The sequence below is a fragment of the Micrasema longulum genome, unplaced genomic scaffold (genome assembly GCF_059751315.1).
Source record: "Micrasema longulum isolate JH-2025_06_02 unplaced genomic scaffold, ASM5975131v1 h1tg000597l, whole genome shotgun sequence".
Lineage (NCBI taxonomy): Eukaryota > Metazoa > Arthropoda > Insecta > Trichoptera > Brachycentridae > Micrasema > Micrasema longulum.
In genome coordinates, this window is record NW_028277793.1 from 1,819,079 (window position 1) to 1,845,849 (window position 26,771).

The 26,771-nt window shown below is 31.3% G+C and overlaps 1 protein-coding gene across 1 annotated transcript; it reads left to right on the forward strand.

Annotated features, from left to right (window-relative positions):
* Positions 1 to 3,804: 3,804 nt before the first annotated feature.
* On the forward strand, positions 3,805 to 26,771 carry Arr1 (arrestin 1). The gene is made up of 8 exons (XM_088228579.1): positions 3,805 to 4,010; positions 7,161 to 7,351; positions 8,893 to 9,071; positions 12,957 to 13,092; positions 14,486 to 14,643; positions 18,761 to 18,904; positions 24,182 to 24,311; positions 25,236 to 26,771. Exons 1-8 carry the CDS (start codon positions 3,902 to 3,904, stop codon positions 25,332 to 25,334), a joined length of 1,146 nt encoding a protein of 381 aa, XP_088084705.1. The 5' UTR covers positions 3,805 to 3,901; the 3' UTR covers positions 25,335 to 26,771.

Consider the following 26,771-nt stretch of genomic DNA (forward strand, 5'->3'; position numbering starts at 1 on the left):
TGCGGTAAAAAACAAATAATTAAAGAATTAGATATTATTATTCAAATTAAAGTAATAATATGAATAAACCCGACGAATTTAACCTAAAATATCTTGCCGGCAATCCCCAATTCGATAAAGTTATATAACTCCTAATTATTATTTTCAGGAATAATGATCTAATGATGGTAATGCTTTCTAAAGTGTAAAAATTATAAAAAATCTATAGATCAACCGTGATCAAACTCATTAACAACAGGTCATTGCGACGTGAATTTCAGAAACAATATTTAAAATGCCATTTCTAGATCTGCCGCGTTGTTTTAAAGTCAATATTTTCCCGGTTTTCCTAACTTTTCAACGGTAAGTCGTAGCGACGTAAAATTGAGAAACAAATTTGAAATGTCATTTTTAAATCGACCGAGGTGTTTTCAACCCGAATTCTGCTCGGGCTTCTCAAAATAAACCCACTAACGGCAAGTCTTAGCGACGGGAAATTACAGAATTTACCAACTCTTATATGAAATTACATAGTTTACAAAATTAAAATAACAAGATAATATTTTTTTACAGCAAAGCAAGATTAAATTTGTAGTTTTTTTTTATTTAATATTTCCAAATAGTTTTGGGAAAAACTTTTTTAAAGACGAGCATATCGTGAGCATACAAGATAAATTGACCAAGTAACAAAATCAATTATGTTCAGGGGAGCCATTTTAGTGTTTTTTTTTTAGAGTTCAGTTGCTTCTCAGAGATCAGGTTTTATTAAGTAGGTGGTTGGTAATTTTACATTATATGAACGGTACTTTCAACTTTAATGTACAGTGCTAACATATTTTAAAAGCATTATCACTTTTAAATAAAAAAAGCAATTGAAAAACATAGTCAATTTTACCTGTAAAATTTGTCAGATAATCATTTTTGTTTCGTTCATTGAGGGAGGTAGTATTTTATTTTATTTTATTTTATAACTGTAAATTGTATTTTAAGGATTTTTTATTTTAATAATCCTTTTTTAAATATTTATAAAGGTTAAATAAACACAGAAATACAACACAAATTAAAAATAACAAATAATTAAGAAGTGTTACGTAATAATCTAAAGAATAAATTTTATTAATTAACTTTTTATAAAAAAACCGGATCTGTCAAATACAAAACGTATATTAACTTACTAACTACTGACTACTAACTCTAACTAGCTATTCACTGGTGACATCACCTACAAGTAAAATTGACTAACTGTTACTTGGTCAATTCTTTGGAACTTAAATTTACTAATAAAAGTGACTATATGTGTTGGTCAGTTTTACTTGTCAAAAATCTGTGAGCTTCTATCAAATGGTCACATATTTTGCAAATTAAATTCTTTTTAGAGTGTCGGATCGACTTGGCATTTTTACTAGTCAAGCATTATGCTAATACAATGTCATAAAGTCAATAATCTCAATTTCGTCATTTTTGCAAATGGTCACTTTTACTTGTATAACCACGATATAACTATTTATTAAAATTAAGCATATACTTTAACGCCTAAGTTTGATCCGAGACAGCACACCGCCCTTTAATTGTATGTATAGCCTACATAGGGAAAGCAATGACAATGGAACCCACCTTGGACATTTGCAGCATCCAAAATAATGGTTATGGGTGAGACAATGTTTAAACATAAAGCTACATGGAACTCCTCGGATGGCCAAACCCATAACAATATAGATCACAGACTAATTGATGCTAGATACTGTTCGGATCTCATGGATACTTGTAGTTATAGAGGTGCGAATATAGATTCAGACCACTGTCTGGTGAATGAGCCTGACTATATCCAAAGTAAGGATCGATAAAGATCTCTCGCTAGCATATCCCATGTTCAATTTAGCCTTGGAAAAGGTGATCAGAGACTCGAATAGAAACCAGGGGCTATATTTTCTTCAAGTCAGTTTAGCTGTTCGCCTAAGCGGACGATATTGACAGCATCGGAAGATCTCTTCAAGCCACCCGCGAAGCGTTCGTAGCGCATGAACTAAGTACAAGGAAAAAGGGACTCATCATTCATGAGGCAAAACAAAATTGATGATTGCCGCCCTTCACAGCGGGAAACTACGAATTTGAGGTGATCTTTACATTCCAAGGTTCCACAGTCACCAGTAACAACAGTACACAGGAAGAATTCAGGAGGAGAATAATGGCTGCCAACCGTTGCTACTACGCGCTTCAAAAACAATTACGGTCTAAACTAGTACGAAAAAATACTAAAATAATACTGTACAAAACTCTGATTCAACCAATCCTGACATGTGCTTCCAAAACTATGACAAAGCATATTGAGGGAACCATTGCAGCTTTCGAAAGAAGAATCCTCAGAGTTATCTATGGCCCTGTGAGAGAAAACAACCATTGGCGTCGTCACTACAATAGAGAGCTATACGATATCTACTGAGTGCCCGATGTAATCAACTCCATCAAGGTGGGACGCTCGAGGTGGGCTGGCCATATAATTATAATTGACGACGAAAACCTCATAAAACGCCTAACTCTCTATATGCCACAAGGACGACGAAGACCAGGAAGGCCCGAAATGCGATAGATGGTCTGCATCAGCGCAGATATGACAATGTTGGAAGTGAGGAACTGGAGAGGAAGGGCAGCAGACCGGCAAGATTGGAGGAGACTCCTGGATTCAGCCAAGGCCCACCCAGGGCTGTCGAGCATATGATAATGATGATGACAAAACTATTTATAGGCATATTTACAATTTCACTTTTAACAAATTTATCCAGAAACAGAGTAAAAATGATGATATGATATATGGGTACATATAATATCACCTTAATCGAATAAACAATTATTCTCTTAATTATAAATTCAAAGCTAAAATAGCATTTAAATTGACATGAATTTTTTTTTTTTATTCAACTAAAGTAATGCTATTTGTTCAAAGTACATTAATTTAAAAAAATCTAATCCATATTTTTAAAAAGCCCTGTGCTTATATTTTTTGGAAATTGGTACTCTAAATCCCTGTGGCAATCGATTAAACTGTTTGCAAGGTCTTTGTACCAAACTTCACTGACTTCACAGGTAACCTTTATAAAACCTAACTTATTAACTTAATCATATATAAAATACGATACTATGTAAATGTCCAAGAATGTAATAATCGAGAGAAAATTGAAAAATAAATGACAATTTTATTTCCCTTACAGGTATATATTTTTTGGATAATTTAATAAACGGTAAAAAAACAAACTGAATTTTCAGACGATAAAATCCTTAACAACCCTTAAGATTTATTTAAACGATGTAATATTTTCATTAAACAATTCAAATTAAATTATATCTACGAGAAGATCATTTTTTTTATTGCTTTTCAGGCGTTTGCGTTTGGTGTAAATTGCGAGCGGTACTATTTCAGGTTCGATTCCCGGTTTTTTGGTAATTTTCTCAGGCCAGTATATTCTGTTTCAAAGATTGCTTCTGTAATTGGGTCTGACTGTTAGCATGGAAAATAACAAATGAGTTTTTTGTTTAATAATTGTAGTTTTTTATAGAGCTAGACAAATGAAAGGACCAAATTCATGAATACAGTAAAACGTATAATAATAAGTAAACATGTTATATATTACGTTTACACGTTCATATTTGGTATTTATGATGTCATTTTGTCACGTCGTCAGTCGTCACGTGTAATGTATTCATATATATAGTATAAAAAGCCGAGTAAATGTCACAGAAAAATAATTTAACAAGATTAAACCTAGTGTCGTATTAAGGAAGCCAAAAAAGCTAAAAGCTTTATATATAGCGAAATTCGTTCAGTGGCTCGTTCAGTTGACAATATACCGTCCATAAAAGTTCAGAGTGTTCCAACTATTAGAAAATTTGTTATTTATATACAAGTGTCACCAGTAAAGTTGTCAAAATGGTGTATAATTTCAAAGTGTTTAAAAAGTGCTCTCCAAATGGAAAACTCACCCTTTACTTAGGAAAGAGGGATTTTGTAGATTACATCTCGGCTGTGGAGCCTATTGGTGGGTTCATGTACTAATAAATTACCGATCAACTGAAAAAAACAACTTGTTCTTCCAATGTTTTTCCCTTGGGTAAAAACCAATAAGATAAGGCCTACCGGAAGTTTTTCTATTTATGAAGTTATCGATATAAACATGATTTGTTTAAGACCTTTGAAAGCATTTATAAAGTTATTGTGTTCAGAATTCGACAATCAAATAAGACATTGAATTATTTTAATCAATTATGATTCAAGTCGAAAAATTAAGCCGGAGAGCGTAAAACTAACTTATACTACAGAACGTAATTAAATGAAAGCGTGTCTGGAAGTTGAAGTCTTAGTCTGGGTTTATGTTCCTTATTAAATGAACGTTTTGAATGTGAGGCGAATAGAAAAATTATTACATAATCTAATTTTAATATTTTTTCTGTTTGCTTCTCAAAATAAAACACAATTCACTTTATCATGTTCCCTTTTCATGGTAATTAAAATAATAAACCTAATTCACTTAATTATGTGTGCCATTCATGATGGTAAAAGTAATAAATTTTATTATTTTTCTTAATCATGAGCTTTGAGATGGATTTAACTTTTCTTTTTGTGTGGGAGATTTCCTGAAAAGCGGTATGTTTCTTTTCCTTCAAATAAACGTGTCTAATCATTTAAACAGCGCTTTATTTTCATACAAAGGAATAAAAAAACAGAAGTTAGATTTATTAGCAATATTCATCTTGTTTTAATAATATGTAGATGGATACTTATTGTCTTTATTAATCGATGTTTTCAATCGTTGTTTTATTTTATTGTCAGACAATCCATCTTGGAACAGAAAAATAAGTTTACCTCTAAAATCCATCATCAGAACAGAAAATTTTCCACAATCGATCCGAAATAGGGCAAAACTATTTACCTGTTCCTTCAACTTTTGTGGGTCAATTTAAGATCATCATTCAAGTGCCAGTATAAGGACTTTGAAATAGTGCACCATTTTCGAAACTTATTTTATCTCAACCTTGTAAGGAATCAAACACCAGACTTCATGGATAGTAGGCAAACGCCATAATCACTAATCCACGAGGCCTAATCACTGATATTGTGGAACTGAGCCAAATTTTTGAGTCGCCTACCGATCCAAACATTCATTATTTTTAAATGTATTTTTTTTCAATTATAAGCTAAAAAAAAGAGATATGACACTTCTTAGAGAAACTATAAATAATTATAGAAAAAAACCCAGTATCTCAATTGTTTCGAAAACATAAAACCTGTGTGATCATATCTACAAATATGGTTATCAAATTTGTTTCCCATGGATAAAAATAATATAAAGAATAATCGAGAAATAGAAAAACAGTTGTAGCTTAAAAGAGAGAAAAAATCTACAGTTTAATGGATTTCTAAATGATTCAATGGAATTGCATAATATATAGATTACTATCATTAACAAATTTTCTGATTCCTTACTTCAAATGTCTGTCAACCAAATCTTAATTCTCTTTTTCAGTACTGTTGGTTTATGAGAAATCCAAACACACGGTATCTGGTTATATAGTTTAGGTCCGTTATATAGAAATTATTTTTGGAATACCGCTACACGTGCTGTAGGAATCACTAAATCGGTTCTCACTGTACTCCTGGAAATATATACACAATTGTATCGGCAGGTATTAGGTAGATAGGTAAATAAATGGTTACACGAGAAAGAAAAGAAAACAAAAAAATGGCCCCAGACACACCCTCAGTAAAACATATTAAAAAAATATTGTGGGAACCAATAATTATTCACATTTTTCTTCTTAAAAGTTCTGAAACAATGAGAAGCCCCTAGTAAGAATTAGGTACTTACTTGTGAATTATTTGAGCACCTCATGTAAGTTCTAAAAATATTTATGTACCCAACTGATTGGTATTATTTGAGAAATTTGAATCATTTTAAAGAAAATAAACACATAATTACCTTTTTAATACTGTAATATGGAAGTTAGGCATTAACAATCTTGATCTAGAAACCTGAATCCGGTATTTCTTTACAGAAATTTAGATGTGTATAAAATATTTTAAGCTAAAGTAAAAATAATTTTTATACATACTTTCAACGAAAAAACATTTTGAAATGGCAACCATTTCACACTATTTTCTTTCCTTGACCCACTTTTTGCATTTTTTGAGAAGGTGTGAGGGGTTCAACTTTTCATACCCGTCATATTATCAAGGATGGTAGCGCTAGATATCTGATATTTTGAGCAGGTCGGAAAATTTAAGTGAATGATCATTTCTAAACAAAAGTCTTTACGTTTGTAATGGTGTCGCTTAAACCATCACAATATTTAAAAGTTCAAAGTTTTTAAGATAGACGTAAATACTACACAATTCGTTTTATAATTTGGTGACTACAAATATAATGAATTAAAGATTAGCCGAAAGGGCTATTTGTTTTGTTTGAGTATAAAAAAACCTACATTGTACTACACGCTACAGCTAACAGTTTATAACCCATTTTTTATAAAAACTAAATTACATGATGAAATTTTGTATTCCTTTGGAAATAATTCGAAAAAACTATACTCAATTGATTGATTCTGTTCGTTAAGGCATTATGTATATGAATTCAATGTCCGCTTCCTAGTTGGAACATATGATGGTGTTCCCAGGCTTCTCGGCCGGGTTTCAAATCACGTGCATGTTTCCGCGTTAGGTTCGCGTCCTGTATCCAAACCTACCTACTTGAATTGTTTAATTCATGCGTATATCTTATACTTGAATATTGCACTAAAAACTTAATTTCAAAAATCAACAGATGCCAACTATGTAGGTGGGTAGTGAATAAAGCGAAACCACACGTATATTGCCTGCACATGTAGGTTTAAAAAAATGTAGATACGTAAGAAGTTTTACTCTAGGCAGTAGGTGAACGTTATACAATGTGGAAAGTGATCACTAAACAACCAACGTCAGGTCACTGACTGGTTTGACTTTCAAATTTCCTAATAATTTCTTAATTTCTGTTGATATATCGGTATGTTTAAATGAAATCCTAAGAGAGTTTAAATCTCGTATAAGTCTAAAAAGATTAAGGCATGTTAATAATATTCATAAAATATCTTGACTTTATTCTACACTTTACGTGTTCTATAAAATTTTCTATTAAAATATTTTTATTTATCTTAAGATGGCGTTCTTCTGTTGGACGAGGAGTACACCAAGGGCCGTAAAGTCTTCGGCCAGGTCATATGCACATTCCGCTATGGGCGCGAGGAAGATGAGGTCATGGGACTCAACTTCCACAAAGAGTTGTTCCTGGCCTCGGAGCAGCTCTTCCCGCCTCCAGAAAAGAGGACTGAAAATCTTACTAAGTTGCAGGTAGAAATTACATTTATTTATTTACTTTGACATTTATTTTTGTATTATCAATATTACTTTCATATACGAGTAGTCCAATGTTTCTATGAACTGTCGACCTACAGTCTACATAGGGATGTGCTGACTCTCAAATTTACTCCACAAAATGTCGGTTTCAGATTCATAAAATATACATTTTGTCTGAAAATATTGAATGCGCTGTAGGAATAAAAAAATATTTTTACTTTTTTCGAAGACAAAAGGCACTAATATTAATTTATACACGATGCTAGTATTTTGACGTGTGAAAGCAATTAAATTATAAAATTAAAACTGAGTCAAATTGATTTTTTTGAGTTAGTATAACGAAATGTCTCATCTTAAAAGGAAAAATGATAATACTACACTATATATTCAATTCAAGAAATAATAGTGGCACAATGCCTCGGTCATTATGCTAGTGTTATTTTATTATTCTAAAACTAGATGGCACAAGCAAGTGAACTTTTAATCGTGCATTTGTTTTTGCAGATGAATTAGTTGACTGATAGCGTGAGTGTGTTTGTAACTGCTCTCCTGTAAAAATATGACTATTTTGAGTTGTGCCACTTTTATTCCGAAGCATAATATGTTTTACTATCTATGACATATACGGGTTCATTTGGTGACGTTTTATCAACATGCGTAATTGTAATAGGCCCCATGAAAAAACACAAATTTATTATGTTCCTTTGCAAACGTCCTATATTGTCAAATAACGCTGAGAATCGGGTTGTGGTCCCGTGGCTAGTAAGTGTCACGAACTCACGGATCAGAGGTCTAAGGTTCAAACCCTGCTGAATCACAACTTTTAAACTTTTTTATCGAGTTATTTACAATTAGTTGGAAATTGACCCCAAAATTGAAATATTTATCTTGATCTTGGCCTCGTAGAGTAAGGGATACGTTATAATTTTTTGTTTGTAATGCTTATCTTTATGTGAATAAAAAAAAAAAAAAAAAATGTAACTTGCAGATGTTTTTTTCTCAAAAAAAGAAGAACATTTATATTGACTGCTTTTGTTGAAAGCGTACCTTTTTTTTAAAAATATTTTTTATTGATAACAAATAAAAATACAATATTACAACTAAATACAATTTTTTACATTAATCACATACATATATTTACATTAACGTTTCCCATTATGTAAAAGAAATAAACAATTTTTGTGTACATACTGAGGAGTGACGTCTTACAATAGTTTATTTTAATTAATAATATTTTTAGAATAACATAAATAAATTACAAAAAAGATATAAACGATGTTTTCAATCAGTGTTACATAAAGAAGAATATAGATGTAATTTTTCACTTCTTTCTTAAATATATTGTATTCCTGACTGTACTTTTTATTATATTTGTTCATTTCATTAAAGAAAAATATTTCTCTGTAAGTATAATGATGTTGTGCAGTGTGCACCTATGAGTTTTCAGAAAAAAAAAATTCTTAGAATACAAAATACTGCAAACTATTATAACATTTAATACATCATTAAGTATTTTCTTCAATCTTTTTTGTCAGGAGCGCTTGCTGAAGAAATTAGGCCCCAACGCCGTCCCATTCACCTTCACCCTGCCGTCTGGTTCTCCCGGCTCCGTCACCCTACAGCCAGGTATAGAGGACGAAGGAGAGCCGTGTGGAGTTCAGTACTACGTTAAGGTGTTTGTTGGAGAGAGTGAAATCGACAGAACACACAGAAGGTAAAATAAGAACTCTCATTTATAATGATTTTAGTTGTTTGAATTTTTATTTATTTTTTTATTTTATTTTATTTAATAGTATAATTATACATTTTTACAATTTAAAAAAAATTTCACTTGTTATATTTTTACTAAAACTAAAATCTCACCAAGCCACTTTTTGAATAAATGGGTGGAAGAATGGTTAGTTTTAATGTTTTTTCAGTAATAAAGAAAAACGAATATAAAACATATTTATAAGTAACATTAGATATGAATTAGTTTGATAAAAAACGTATTTTTAGTATATACGTATATCTCAACAAAGTTTCACTAAATCATAAGTATTGTAGTCATGACACTGCTTTGAAGAGAAAAACGAATAATTTTTGCATTCGTATTTCCAGCCATATTTATCGTTTCGCTATCATAAATCAGCGATTGTGAGGCTCTACCTTCATCCACATCCACACAAATAACCTTTTGTTTGTACAACTTCATAGCAGGGCGTGGTAGATGGCGTGACCCGCTTCGTAGATCAAAGTTCATACTGCGCCTGCTATAATAGATTGATGATTCCTTTATCATTGATTGATGGAAATCTGAAATTCTGATTTCTCCGCCGTGGAATTGCGTAATAAAACTACAATTCTAGGTCTTAGGTTTTATTGATAAATTCAGATATTCTTATACAATACGTTCGAAATCGAATCAACAAGTCGCAAATTTCTTCAACACAATAATGGAATAATGCATCATAAAATGTTTGTTTAATTCATTTGAACCTTAAATATATTTTTTCATTCTTATAAAAAAAATCGTGTTTATACATGTCATATTATTAACACGCACAATATTATTTGTGTATTCTTCTGATATAGTGCTCCTTTCAAAAAGCATGTTGAACCGGGTTGCTGTCACGGGGTAGTGCAAGGTAATCGGTAAATTGATTAGTAAATAAAAAAAAATGGTACTTAATCATCATCATTATGCCCCTGTCCGCATCCGATGGTTTATAGTTACTCTGCATTGTTACACTAAATGCAGCGTACACCTATCATCTGTTACATGAAGGTAAGGTGATCAGCCTTACGCTTTGGATTCCAGTCCAGAAACATGAAATATTGCAGTGTGGAACCACCTTTCAAATCAGTATTTTACGTCGACCTTCCCGATCTCCACTCGATTTTACTGAGAGTAGCCATCGAGTCGAACCAGACACTCGTCCAAGGCCCCGATTACAATAGAAAGTTAACAGAGTTATCTTCGACTGTCTATAAAGAAAATTCGACATTTGTGTACAAAAATGAGTATATTTGCATGAACATCAAAAGTATCTTCTCCGGTAACCTATAATTAAACATGTTTAAAAGAAAAAAATGTATGCATATTCTGCTTTTTATACAGAAAACTGAATTTTACTTTTTGATAAAATTGAAGATATATGTAAACTTCCCATTGTAATCGGGGCCCAGGATTCTGGTACCATTTCACACAGAGAACTGTACTCTTAGTCCGCCAGGGCACAGAAAAATGGTACTTGAACAAATCAATAATTTATTTATAGTTAAATATTAAGTTCCCTACTTTTATTGATAAAAATATTCTAATGCCGCGTTTTCACATGATTTGTTTAAAGTTTTTTTTTTGGCAGAAGCGGATTCCGATTTTTCTCAAGAATTAAGTAAACTATTTAGTTCTTGAAATACCTTTTTTTATCTCTCAAGCACATTGAATGTTAGAACAAAAAGATAAGCACATTGATGAAAGCTGTTTGTAAGAAGATATGTAATTCAACAATGTTTGATTATGTCCAAATGCTTGCAGACTGGCTGGATTTCCTCCCTAGGGAGTTGTTCATATTTAAATTTATTTCAACAGAGGAATGGAAGAGTTGAGGAAATGTGGATGTTTAAACATGGGCAGAATGGTGAATGTTACACAGTGTGTAAAGTGGCCACTTAAACCAGCCAATTACAGGTCATAAGCCCTGTAAATGCCAAGACCATATTCCCTTCTCAAAAATGTTTTCCCTCTCTGTTGAAATAAATTTAAAGATATGTAATATTTAATTAATCGTTCATTTCAATAATTTATCATTCAGGGATTTAAAAAAAATATATTTGTTCAAAAATTATTAAAGTAAGCCAAAATTAAAAAGAAGATATATTTTTAAGTATTTTACTATTTGGACTATGATTTTTTAAAGTTTTGTAACTTTGAAATTACTCCGCTAGTGACATCACAAGTTCTAGTTGGTGAGTTCTACTGATTGGTGAATTGGCTTCCCGGAAACCATAAATCTAATACGAGACTATCATGGGTTGATTCGGAAGAACTAGTGACGTCGTTCAAAGTAGTTCGTTTTTATTAATTTTTGCACTTTTTTTGAACCCTAGACTGGCATTTTAGATTTAATAACTACTCTCAGGTAAAAATGGGTCCTGGGTACGATTTCTGATGAACGAAAAATATTTGTTTTAAAAGTGGTTTTCTTCTGTAATATTCCATTCATCTTGGACTGGCACCTGAAGTGTAAGACTGATCACCTTAATTTCCATGTAACAAAAATCATCAAGATTTGCTGCAATTGAATTACCAATGCAATGCCCTGTGCGTCACTGGATGGAAAAATGATGATAATTAGTGTACCAACACAATGCCAAATAAACTACTCGACAAGGAAAAAGGATCGATGATAAGAAAATTTTTCTACGTTGGCCAGAAATTGATTGTAAAAATATGCCTTCAACTATGCTGATTAAAAATTTACTTCGGTTCAGTTCAGTGCCGAAAATCGGCGTTTATTATTAGCTGAGTATTTTTATATTCTGTTAGCAAAACAATGAAAAAGGTAAAAATATATACACGTAAGCAAAGTTAAAATATAAGCAAACATATTAAGCTCTGCCTATTCTCACTTGGTGTAAATACCCGTTCTGAGGTAGACAGCATTTTTTTATTAAAAAAAAAAATTGAAATACAGCATATTTTTTATTAGAGATGTCTAGAAAAAAATAATACAAAATTGAATAATATATAAAAATACAACAATCCTAAAAAAATATGGATGGTAAAAATTTTAGTTTGAGGAGTTATCGACTTTTTTGAGTGATGAACTGTGGTTTTAATATTTAATGTTAGGATTCGTCTTTCATACTGCTAGGGTTTTTTGTAGTACACGAGTACTGATAATTTTTTTTAACTCGTTGGTGCGAAGTAGACTCGAGAGTGGCTCGATGATTTGGGGACCGTGTGAGTTGAAGTACTCTCATATGGTGGAGAGGGTTCAGAAGAAATTTCTTCAGTTTCTCTACATAAGGAAGTGCAGATATTATCCATGGCTTTATCCCACTGATTTCCTCCAGGGTATGCTCGGTTACAGCAGTTTAAAGACCAGAAAGAATGTGTATTTAACTACGCCCTTCTTTCGTTTGCTGCGGGGTTCGTTTGCTGTAAATGGCGTCACAAGTTAATCTAAATCAATCAACGACAGATTATTGTCATAGATTTCTGGTTTCCGGGAAGCCAACCCACCAATCGGGACACATCACTATTTTAATTTAATTTAATTTAACCTACTCTCCAAAATTAATCTAAATGTCCCCTTTCGCGTGACAAGAAATAAGTATTTATTCCATCTGCCAGTCTGTAGCACTAACTATTCACAACACTCTTTCCTCTATCGTTCTTGCTCTAACTATAATGCTTTTTTTTCATCAATTAATATATTTTACATGCCCCTTAATTTATTTAAAAATAAATTAAGACTCATTATTTTTGTAAATAATAAAAATATGCAATAAATATCAATCCATCCTAATTTTACCGTGTAGTGTGGATTTGGACGATACGTATGGAAAAGGCATTTGAATATCTTAATATAAAATATTTTTTTCTTTTTAGGAGCACCGTGGCTTTGGGTATCCGTAAAATTCAATACGCCCCAAGTAAACAGGGAAACCAACCCTGTACTGTTGTTCGGAAAGACTTTTTGCTGAGCCCCGGAGAACTTGAACTTGAAATGACCTTGGACAAACAAGTAAGCAGAAAATTGAACTTTCGAAAACCTCACAAAACTACCAGCTTTAACGACATTTTGTGTTTTTTATTAATTAAAAATTATATTTCGTACGCTAAAAATTAATGGAAAAAGAGTTTTAAAAATCCTAGATAGAAAATATTAGGTGAAATTTGTATGTCTCAAATTCGCAACACCATGCAATGTTTACACTTAGAAATATTAGGTGTGTAAAATGTGTTTATCTTAAATACATTTATTGATGGAAAGCGAGAAGGTTATTTTTATATTTTGCTATACATAATTGTACAACACATTGACATTTGAATTTAGGCAATTTACAGGGTCGCTTTGTTGATTCATCACCACATAATGACTTGTTTCATCTTTGCAAACTCCAATTGGAGGAACGTGAGCTTTGTGATGTGATATCACAAAATCATTTCTATTTCTGTTTAATGTAATTTTATGGTCATTTGGTATGTATTAAATTGGATACACCATTCAATAAGGGCTAATTTTTGTAGACAGAATAGATAGAAACTGGATTGTTACTCTCGAGAGATTAAGAGATTGAGACAGATCGCTGAATGTGGAATGGATCCCGGTTCCGTGGTACCTAATATAGCAGACTCACGGATCAGAGTTTTGAGGTTCGAACACCGCTCTACCACAAATCGATTCCCATTTTTTTCCCAGGACAATTATTTACAAGTTGAAAATGGCTCCAAAATAACAATGCGTTCCTTCTTAAAGTAATTTTTTACAGAATGATTTGGATACTTATTTACTGCTGACTAAATTCTCAAAGACAAATAATAAAAAAAAATTGAATTTATTTGATTTTGTTTGCCAAATTTAAAAAAATAAGACTAATTGAATGGCCCTTTTTACTTTAAGCCTACAATTTCATGTGATGTTTACGTTTAATTTAGACGGTAATAATATTTTATTGTCACATAACTCTTTAATACTTATTCTTTAAATCTCACATTTTACTAGTATAATTTTTTTCCGGGTAGGTTTTTTTGTCGTTTCATTAAAACTTTTCTTTATTCACCAACTTTTTCATTTATTCTTTATTCTTAAACATTCTTTAACTTTCTTATTCTTGTTTTTAAGAGTCAAAATCACTCGCAAACGAGTGGAGGCGTATATGTAAAAAAAGGCAAATATTTTATTTTATTTTATAAGAAAATCAATTGATATTTAAATACTATACGGTTTCTAGACGTATCCATCTCTTCGTCGGGACACTAATATTCAAATCCCACTATACCCACCTTCACCATAGTAGTTACTAAAAATATTTAAAAAAAAACAACTGTTTATAGGACACATGCTATTAATAACTAACCTCAACGTGAACTCATTAAATAAATAAAATATTTAATTTTGTGTTTTATTTTTTCAGTTGTACTTGCACGGGGAACAGATTGCTGTGAATATTTGTGTAAGAAATCACAGCAACAAGCCAGTCAAGAAGTTGAAGGCTTCCATACATCAGGGAGTAGATGTGGTTCTCTTCCAAAATGGCCAGTACAGGAATGTTGTATCCAGTGTTGAAACGCAGTAAGGATAATATTTATACATTTATATATATGAATGTTAAAACATAGACAGAATGGTTAATATTACACAGCGTGTGAAATTTTCACTTAAACCAGTCAATGACAGATCAAAAGTCCTGTGAATGCCTTGACATTCGTATACCCTGTAAAAAATATTTGATAAACTTCCTTGGAGGTAAATACAGTACTGGAAATACTCAGAACATTGTTGATTGCATTTGTTCTAAAAAGGAATGTGAAAATTTACAAGTCTACAAACTACAAACTATCTGGGAAAATTGTCAATCGTTCAATGAAAGCGAGAGATTTCGGTGTACTGATGGATGATAAGCTTTTATTTAGAGATCATATAAATACAATAGTAGATAAGGCGTACAGACTTCTAGGGTTTATCTTACGAATCTCCAAGCCATTCTCATCACCAAATACATTCAAACTTCTTTACTATACTTATGTGCGAAGTCAATTCGAATTCGCTTCATTAGTATGGTCCCCTTAATATAATGTATATATAAATCAAATTGAAAACATTCAAAAGAAATTTATAAGGAGCCTGGAATATCGATTTGGCAACATTGAAAATGATTACGGCGCATCTTTGATCAATTTTAATATAGAATTACTACAAAAAAGGCGCCTTACATATGATTTATTTTTTCTTTTCAAAATTCTCAATAATATAGTTGATTCGCCGTATCTTTTACGAAATATTGGTTTCCGTTGTCCTCTTCGCTATACTAGATTAAATTCCCTTTTTTATGTACCAACTTGTAAAAACAATTATACCTCGAATTCATTCATAAGACGAACCTGTAGAAATTATAACGGACTCAGTATTGATGTAGACATTTTTAACTGCATGTTGCATTTGTACAGGAAATTTCTTCATGGGGTCGATTATTTGGGATAGTTGCTGAATGTGCATCTTGAGTGGTTTATGCTATGTATATGTGCCGCATGTAATGTATAGGTTTGTGTATGTTTTATATGTGCGTTCATGTGTGTGCGTGGATGGCTCGGAGTGTACATTCGGTATTTTTATTTATTTTAATTTATTACCTCGATGAAAAACGCAAATGTCAACAATTATTCTTTTCTCACTTAAAATTCTTATTTATTTTTTTTTTTTTTGTCACACTTAATGTTTATATCTTTTTAATTTATGAAAACTTAATTGGTCTTTTTATGTTGAAAAATTGTTGTTTTTAATACTTATTTTGTATGACTGTAAGTTTTCTGAATAAAATAAAAAATACAAAAAAAGTGTTTTTAGGCGTTGTCTTGTACTCGTAGATAAATAAGCCAGCCAGATAATTCTCACCCACGTCAATAATGATTGCTGCTATTTTCGTTAGCGAAAATTTAGAGATGGACGAGTTGAAGAAAATCGAGCGATCAAACATACGCAGAATTGTAAATGTTACACAACGCGTAAAGTGATACTAAAAACCCATCAATGAAAAGGCCATAGGACCTGTAAATGCCTTGACTTCAATTTGAAAAATCTAATAATAGGGAAATATCACATACTACAAATACCGATAAAATTATATGAAATGGATTAAGAAAAAAAAAACATTTTCAAAATTAATATGGATATTGTGGACAAATGTTTTCACACATGACTTTAAAAAATAAATAGTAAAAAAATTGTCCTTACAAAAAGCGACTTGTTTGGTCTAGATAATTGTGACGTCAAGATTAGTAATGATGTTTTATTTAAATTTAAACGGCCACAAAGTATAAAATTTACACGAAACATGACGTATTAGGGGCGTGGCTAATTGACGTGACCGTTTTTGTGGGAATTCAAAATAATAAATCAAAAAATATTTTTTTATTTTACTAATAAGTAGTAAAAATCTTTTTTTCACTCGACAGTATTTCGTGATATTTCCTTGTTCGATTAGTAGGTACATGTAGAATGTAATATATTTATAAGGTTTAAAGAATGTTCTGGAAGGGATTATACTCTTTCCTATGCAAGAATGATCATCAAATTAAAATCCAGCCTAGGTTTTTTCTAAAATACACAAACATCGTCTAATTTCATAGGCTCTTATAATGCATTGTTAAATTTTAAACAAGGCACGCGAATTTTCGCTCTTTTCTTGTTTATGTTCGGCTTTTTTCTTTAACTTACCCTCGCACGTCAACTGTGCTCCAGATGTGGATGCTGACAGAATGTCTTTGGTTGAATCCTTGATTTATTTTTTCCCATTTTTCTTATTTTCTTTCCTCTCTGATTTTTGCGATTTCGTAGCACGGCTGTGTAAATAAATAATAAAACAATGAAAAAAATGTAATTCATAAATACAAATTATGCACAACATCACATAAAAAAGTACAGATCTACTTTAGATTAATTACTTGTAATTATAATTCTATTACTAAATCATAACATGAAAATGTTATCATCAGATTATGTAAAAAGTAATAATTTGAACCAGCCAATGACAGGTCGTGAGCCCTGTAAATTCCTTGACTTACATATTTCTTTCTCAAAAATGTTCTTCATATCTGTTGTAATATTATAAGTCAATTATGACTTTATCTACAAGTCTTAGTATTAGGGCATACTCAAAACATTGTTAAATAAATCCATATTTATTGGGTCTTAAAAGGGGTTTCAGTAAATTTGTTTCTTTAATTTAATGTTTTACGGATAAAATTATAATTTTATTTACAACTACAGCGCGTTGGAACAAAACAGCCAAAGTCGATGGTGGCAAATAAATATTGACCGACCGAAGCAAGATGTTCTGCCGAAACCAAATTTCGGCTTCTGTTCTAGTTTCGGCCGAAAACGAAACCGAAACGTAAACTTATTTGAATAAGTTAAAAGTTATTTGAATTATTTTTAGCGCTTTTTTGTTCGTTGTTTTGTTATACACATTACTTATATGTAACAGTTCTTCAATGTACGCCATATATATTTACTATAAAGAATTTACAAAAATAGAAATATGTTTGGTCACGCGGCTGAGTCACGAGTCATAAGATACACCCGACACATCTCGACCGCAAGGTTTCGGATGAGCCGCCAAAAACCGAAATAAGTTTTATTGACTGAAACCGAAACATCGGTCGGTCACTATAAATAAATCGATTGACTTTTAAGGTTAACATATTACAACCGAGACGAAGAAGGAAATATGGAAGTGTAGGCATTTACAGTATGACCTGTCATGTTATTTAATTTAATTGAATTTATTTATTCATTGAAAATTACACTAGTTTAAATATAAAATAAATAATAACTTATTAAGGCTTTTTAGGCTTTGTCCGTGTCAAGCCATAATAATTAACAATAAAAATTAATTAGATTAAATTATAATGACATGTGATGCAAAAGAATAATAATCTAGAAAAAAAGTATTAGTAATAAATAATAAAATTCCAAAGAATACAATGCAAAAAATATAATCTAAATCATTTAAAATATAAATTATACAAATTTTGATTAACACATAATCAAATATACAAAATAAAGGTATCATTAAAATCAACAAAATAATAGGAAAATATAGTAGTATTACATTAGGTGGTTTAATAAGCCATTGTAACATTAACTATTTTGCCTATGTTTGAACATCCATATTATTTCAATCCTTCTATTTGAGGAATATTGTGAAACTTAAGAGCTCAAACATTAAAGCAGGTGAGATTAGTCTGATTTAATTATCTACCTACATATAAAGCAACGACTGAAAATATTTTCAATTGTTATGCTTCTTCTTGGACCAGTTCGTTAAATCAACAATATTTTGAGTTTGACCAAATTTTTGTGAACGAGGACTGGAACTATCTCCTAGGAAGGAATTTCATTAAGATCAACATATTCCAGCCAATGACAGGTCATAAGCCCTGTAAATGCTTTGACTTCTACATCACCTTCTCTTAAATGTTCTACATTTCTGTTGTAATGTGTTATCTTAATAACTCCCTAGCGGGTGAAACACAGTTTATGACTACGAAAATTAGGTTAAATTCAAAATATTCTTCATTATTTTTTATTTTATTCCGATTTCATATTTGTTCTGTTAATTCAACCATGTTTTTATTAAATGCTTAAAATAATTTGAATGTACAAATGATTGTGTTTTGTAAATGTGAAGAGATGGATGCCCCATCCAGCCAGGATCCAACCTTCAGAAAGTTCTATTCCTGAAGCCAACTCTGGGAAGCAACAGGGATAGGCGTGGGATCGCCCTCGATGGTCAACTAAAGCGCCAGGATACAAGTCTCGCTTCCACGACTTTGTGAGTATTGTATTATTTAATCCATATAAAAGGCAAAGTTTATATATGTGTCCTTGATAAACTAGATAACTACTGGACTGATTTACTTGGGGGTTTTTTCCAAAATGATGAATTTCGTGCTAGGCATGTTTATAGGTCTTAAAATCTTCAATTAAATCTGTAGAAAAAAAGTTATAAGCGTAAATGTTTTATTCGTCGACCTACCATTGTTGCATTCAAAGAGAATGCATAAAGGCTAAAAAACTAAGACGATGTTGTTTTTTCATACATAAAAAAAGTTTGTATCTGAATGTTTACAGAGAACATTAGTTTTTTACGGATCCCAATCAGATTCATTCCTTAAATTACGTATAATTTCTATCAATTTATTTATTTTTACTGGGTTTTTGGTAGTACAAAAATAATATTTACTGACATATAATACATTATTGAAAATTGTATCCCTACACAAAGTGTACCCCTGTTAGTAAGAAGAGCAGAGTTTAACATTTGCAAAAAAAATATATGTTTGAAATGAGTTATTTTAAGTTTTAGAATTCAATCATAAACAATACCTAGGTACCAGTAGAAAGTTACACCATCTTTCTTACACGCTTTTACGACACAGTCAGGCATTTTGGTTTCGAATTAAATGTCAAGCTCGCGCCAAAACCTGGTTGGCGGTTAAATAACGACTAAATACGCGTTGGGCATGACGGAGCGTTTGAGTGTGAGTTAAATGTCATAATTTTAGAGAGTTCAGGGTGTCTATGTGTTTTAATATTCCAACGGTTTTATTTAAAAACGCCAATCTGTTTCTATGGTTACGTAAAAGCATTATAAAGTAAAGTTTTGCAAGTATACTTAGTTATGTTTAATCTTAAGAGGGAACATAGTCTGGCTTTTCTTCCTACAAACGTATTCCCCTATTTTCTCTCTGGATTATGGAACTAGAGCAGTGATTTTTAAATACTTTAGATATTTACCATTGGTGTGTCCCTATTGTTTTGTTTTTTGATAAATTGTTTATTATGGGAACTAGAGCCATAAAAAACCCGTAAAAATACTTAGTTTTATCTGATATCTTTGAACGCACGGTATAAAAATATTATAACGGTTTTCAAAGAACGCGAAACTTACCGATACAGAAAATTTGATTCTGATACTCTGCTTAAAAAAAACTAAATCGATTCAGTTTTGAGGTGCGGAAAATGGGACAACGAAACGCCGATTTTGTCTATTTTAGCTAGGCATAAAAGGTCAGACATGCAGTTGTCTTTTTAAAACAGTATCGGGGAGGTATCTGCAAGACAGTGACAGAAAAACAATGTTCAAATACCTATTAATGAAAATTCTCTGTCACCGCATATCCTCACAATTAATGTAATCCGGAACACAAAAATACAATGTGTATTTGATATCAATTAATGTAATTTGAACCAAATACATTAATTGATATCAAATTTTCGACTTTAATAAATTAATCTATATACGAGTATATACTCAAATCTATCAATAGCAAAGCATTACCGGGTTCAGTTCGTAGAGTAATAAAATACAAATTATGACTAAACTATTTCCCGAAACCCAAAAAAACCAAGTATTTTTTAGTTGGCTGGAAAATATTGCTTTTAATAAAATGAACAAATAATTATTAAATAGATAATATATAGTTGTTGATAAATTTCCACACAATATTATTTTGCTCCGTGTTCCGGCAGATGCAGAATGTAGTTATAAATGTGAAATAGAACCAGAACCCTGGACGAGTCATTTTGACTCGATAGCTGCTCTCAGGTAAAAATCCCAAAAAAATAATCGAGTGTAGATAAGTCCACCTCGTAGTGTAGTGGTTAGCGCGTTTGATTACCATGCCTGAGGTCCCGGGATCAATTCCTGGCAAGGTAGACATGAAATATTGATTTAGTAGGTGGTTTTAAACAGGTATATTTTACTGTCACCTTACCTTAATGTAAGAGATGATTAGGATTTTGTGAATTAGGTGTTTTGATGCAGTGTCCTATGCACAATTGGGGGATAAAGGTTGAATTATGATTTTTCACAATTTATTTTGGCAATTAAGTGTTTATTTAAAGTCTCAATTTTCACGAAAAAACTGCAATAAACGGACAAAAATTACACCATATGATGTATATGTATATATATATATATATATATATATATACATACGATTATTATTCAAGTACGTAATTTTTATGTGATGAAAATTATCTTATCATTTTGTGTGTATTACAAAAAAAAATAATACTTTATTATGTTTACCGAATGGGAGGAATATCTTTGAATTGTAAATATTATTAATTAATAAACAAACGCGCACGATATTATTTCAAATGATGCTGTTTCTTTGATGGCTGAAATTAGACAGTCGGTAATACAAATATTATGATCACAGTGTAATGTGATCCGTGCATTATTTATTATCCGTAGTCAGGCTTCGCGAATGTTACTCAAATGGAGCGGAATGGATAAATTGCGAGAACGGGTAGCAATAATTGAATATCATCTTTATTTTGGAATACTGTTGCCAATATCGTGGAGCTTTGTGTGGGAAGAGAGGAGGGATGTACACAACATTACACCTACGGTATTTGTGGCTGCGAGATAACGACTCAGCGATTTAGTAAAGATGATGACGAAACTCAGCCCATAATCATTTATTCACCCCTTTGTGGTGATAAGAAAATTTCGCTTATTTTTTAAAAATTCGTTAAATGGATACTGAATAATAATTTGTATATCATCACTGTCATACGTATTATTATATAACGTTTCTACATTCAATTTTTTGACATGTATAAATTTTTATTATTTATATTTTTCTATTATTAATATATTTTTCTATTCGTATATTTTTCTATTAATATTTTGTATATTGTTTTGATTATTTTGCATATTGTTTTGATTATTTTGCATATTGTTTTGATTACCTGTATATTGTTTTAATATGTAAACAAACATTTTTGATTTATATATAGAAGAGTCCCGACTTAACAAGGAATTTTTTAACAAGTCGGGACATAAAAAACATATAATTGTGTCTATGTAAATTTGTGTATTTTGTGCATTAAATAAAAAAAAATGTTTGTATCTAGTTTTCTCTATTTTTTATGTGGACTTTTGAAACGCTAAAGAATTAAAGCCACAATTTTGAATATATTACTAATGATAGTCTTTGAAAATACGTTTTATCGAAACGGAATAAGCCGTTTAACCATTTTAATATAAAAATAATTACACCATTAAAAGTTGAAAAAATAAAGATGCAGAATTCTGTCAAATATCATTTACGGATCTTGTTCCTTGTGAAAAAGGTATGAGTATGAATAAATTTTAAAAACATTTATTTTTATTATTTCACTTCGTTTTAACGAACATGTGAATATTTTAGTATGCATAAAATCTATTCGTTTGTTAAATAATCAAAAAACGCACAAAATTATGATATTTGTGGCTTAACTCCATTTACAATTCGGAAGAGGATGTATTAATTTTACTGGTTTTATGGATAACATTGATAAAATAAATACAAATTAGTACTTCAAAAATATTGAAAAAATAATAACGATCAATTTGAAAAGGGATGTTTACTCGGGGCGCAGAATAAACAGTTTTACTTCGGGAGGAATTCCTAATTCACCACAGTAAATGGAATGTTCTTTGTTTAGAAGTTAGTACTTACCTATAATAGTGTGGTATCCGACGTGATGCGGCACTTTTAATGCCGTCTTGTCTCCTACAAGTATATATCTACTAGTATATATTACCCAACTACCTAGTACCTATTACCTAGTACCCGGCGCTCACAATTCCTAAGATGCCATTTTAATTTCTTAGTTTTGCTCTGTACCGTAGCACCGTCGCATATTTCAGTAATTGCTGTCGCCTGCTCTTGAAGAGGGACCCGATCTGATAATGGCAGTTGGGAAAATACATTTCTTAGGAAATTAAATGAAAGGAAATAAAGCTTTGATTTCTCGATATTTTTATATGAATCCGCTGGGAGATATCGTTTGTCGTGTAATCTGCGTGCTTTCTTTGTTATTTTTCAATTTCCGAGATAATAATTATGCGAGTATTAAATCTGTCGGATTCCTCGGTTAAACCGAAAATAAACTATGTTTTCTACGAAAATTTACCAACGGTTTAAATGTTCAATAAGTTTCTTGGCAGTTAATACATATTTTTAAGCTTCATAACATTACAAACCGAAATTAATTCGAGTTGAAATGTGCAGATCCTACTATTTGATAATAGTTTTTCTACTTAAGATTTAATTTAAACAAAGGCTTATGAACACAAATAAAAACAATATTGTTAATGTGTGATGTTTACTAAAAGAAATGTTGTTTCGCTTACGAAAAAACGTATTTTTGTACGTGAAACAACAGTACGTTTTTAGTGATTTCATTCGTAAAACAATGAAAAAAGTACATTTTCAATGAAGCAATCGATTTCACGAGTCAGTGACGTCACATTTGTCTAGATGGCTAGGCTGTCGATATTAAAGCGAACGAGGGTCGCGTGTTTTTCTGCGTCAATCACGGCCGTGACCGTGAATAGTGAATGTTTCCAACGGGAACAGGACCGCTACTACCGGGCCCAATTCCCCCGCCATTCAGAGCTGGTACTATTTTACCGAACGTGATAAATAAATTGAACTCTAATTGTCGAATTAGCGATTCGAACGAAAGGTTTAGTCCGCGCACTGAAAAAATATCAGTTCACTATGCGTTAGTCGAACTACCCTTCGTTCGTATTGCTAATTCCACCTTCAAAGAATTTTGTGTCACTTGCGTCAGGTTTCGTAAAGCTGGTGTCAGATATTTGTGCAAAAAATTGAGGAAACCTCTTCGAAAACATTTCCGAAATATTTTGTTCAAATAAAGATTTTAACAAAACCAATATTGTTAGTGCAAAGGCACACAAAATGTTCGACAGGTCGAGCACACTCAAAAAACCAATACGTGTCCCGTAAAACTCAAAATGTTCATTTAAAGTTTTGCGCCACAAGTCCACATACGTCAAACTAGGAAAAAACGACTTTGAAGATTTAAACATTTTTGTCATTTTTTATCATTTCACAAGTTTTGACAACAGATCAATATAAAACAATGTAGGTTCCTACTGAAAATAATTATTATACTTTAATATAGAATCAATAACTACAATTATTTATTTAAAAATATCGCCTTAATAAGACTCCCGTTTGCTCCGCTCTTTACGAAATATCTTAAAATTACCTACATTTATAACGCAAAATAATGTTTTCCCAAGGCTAATGGATCCCGAGCAGAGGGACGCCTTCGGCATCATCGTGAGCTACACCGTGAAGGTGAAACTTTACCTCGGGGCGCTCAATGGAGAACTCTCTGCTGAACTTCCCTTCATCCTCATGCACCCCAAGGTAAATACCGACCCCTAATTATCGCTGTTGATACATTGGAACGTATTTTATTCATTTGCATAATTCAAATGCATAATAAGGTGCATATTATTCTGTTTACGAGTAAAAAGTATTTTATCTTTATCTAACGAAAAGACGATTGAGATTATTCCACAATTTGATCAATTTAATTTAATAATTAAATTAAATTATCAATTAAATTTAATTATTAAATTCAATTATCAATTTAATTTAATTATTAAACTAAAAATATTTTTTTTAATAACAAATTTCATTTCGTATTAAAAACACCGTAAACGAGTCTGTATTACATTAATACATTTTTTTGTTTTATGTGGAATTGAACATAAAAGCAAATTTTCAATAAACCAATTCGACAAAATCGTACTTTTGTTACAAAATCTATTTACCGGTAAAAAAGGAATGAAAAATAGTACATTTTATCCGTTCAACTCGAACTCAGTTCTTGATAAATTGTTTATTAGATTGAAAAAAAATTAACCAATAAATTCCGTAGGGGAAAATTACTTCACATGTAAAAGTATAAATCTTTTAATAAATAAAATAATTGCTAGCCATTTAAAAAAAAAAAGAAGAAAATTGCATTGCTAGAAAATTGATTATATTAAAATGGAATAAACGTGTCCTACAAGATTAAATGATTTGACTAACGTGTTAAAACAAAAATGGATAACAGTATAACAAAATTAGAATATGGAAGTCGAGCCCCTTAAACTTGCCAGTGACAGGTCATTAGCCCTGTAAATGCCTTGACTTCCATATGACCTTCTCTACGTTATGCATCTCTGTTGTAATATTTAATCTTGATCACTCCCTAGGGGGTAAGGTCATTATGGAATGAGAAGTACCCGAACTGCCCGTACGAAGTTTCGGAATAAAAATAATTTTCCGTAATATTTCCAGCCTGACAAGGGAAAGATCATCCACGCTGACAGCCAAGCGGAAGTGGAGATGTTTCGACAGGACACCATCTGCCACCAAGAGAGTATTGACGCCTACTAAATCTTCCTACTCGCGTACCCGAATCAAGACATAATCGCTGAATAACATATCTGAAATATATTTTTAATCCGTGTTAATTGGAGAAGCGCGTAGAATTGGCCGCAATTAGCTATTATTGCCTACTCTCAATCAACTCCTTTTAAGAACTAAAATCACGAATCTTGACGGGAAATTAAACAGTTTGAAATTTCAGGCATGTCTTATATAAGAAAAAAAATACTTCAATTGAAAATATTGTATTATAGAGAAAATATACTGACTTGTTCGATAGTTTGTAGTAAAAATGCTTATTATTTTCTACATTCCTAATGGAAAATAACATGTTTTGTAAAATTAATAAAGATATTGTAAAACTTTAAGTTTTAAAGTTTAATTTATTTAAAAAATACAATTGTGCCATATTATAATTTTTAAGTAAATAAAATGTACTCTCAAGAGCAATTTAATATTTTAAAATATGTATATTTATGTTATTTATGAATTACTTTGAAATACGAGTAGATATCTGATGAGTGAATATAACTATTGCACTTATGTTTGGCGAAGTTTTTGTACATTAAAATATAATTATGATGCACTTTTTTTAAGAGAATGTGAAAACTATTTGTCTGAAAATAATGTTCGCAAAATGACGATTGTTTTAGGACGAAATAGGGCAAACTTCCAAGCGAGCGACCATTAACGTCGGCGCTGCACCCCGAGTATTTGAAGCGCTCGGTAAGAAAGAATGTATTTTTTGTTGTTAGTTCCACTCCTAGAGGATGATGGTGTAAGGAGGGCCTATTGCTCAGCGTAAATTCTCCGAACTCGATCTTGTTGGGAAATTTGATTATCGTGCGTCGCGTGTAAGGAGCTGTCAGCCTTCATGATTGGACTACCAACTACAAACTGTTCGGGGGGATACAAGTAATACAGCCTTTAAAAATTATAATACGAGGTATTTCAATTCACAAACATGCCGGGATAATGGAGTCGTAACTGAAACCTCGCCTTGTGTTTTATGCATAATAATATACTATTACTAATCTAATATGGAAATTCGTTTTCGTTTCGTATAATTTACTTTGTAATCTTCCTAATTATGTATACCCAGTCAAACGTTTTACCACTGATTTACAAATTTCTATGTTAGTCTATTAATTCATTAAACGCATAGTTCGTACACTGTACATTTGTACATGTCTATATATGTATATGTACAACACTAAACAAACGAATCCACTGAAATTGTGTAATGAATTATTTATTGTATAAATCTATATATGTTCCAAAAATATTCACACTATACTTTTTGTAAGAATTTATAAATTAATCAAGCTTATAATCACATAATCTTATTTTAATAATAAAAACATGATTCTATAAAAAATCATGAATATATTCTTAAATATGATTTTGTTGTAAACTTTTTGTGAATAAATGATGAATCTTCATAAA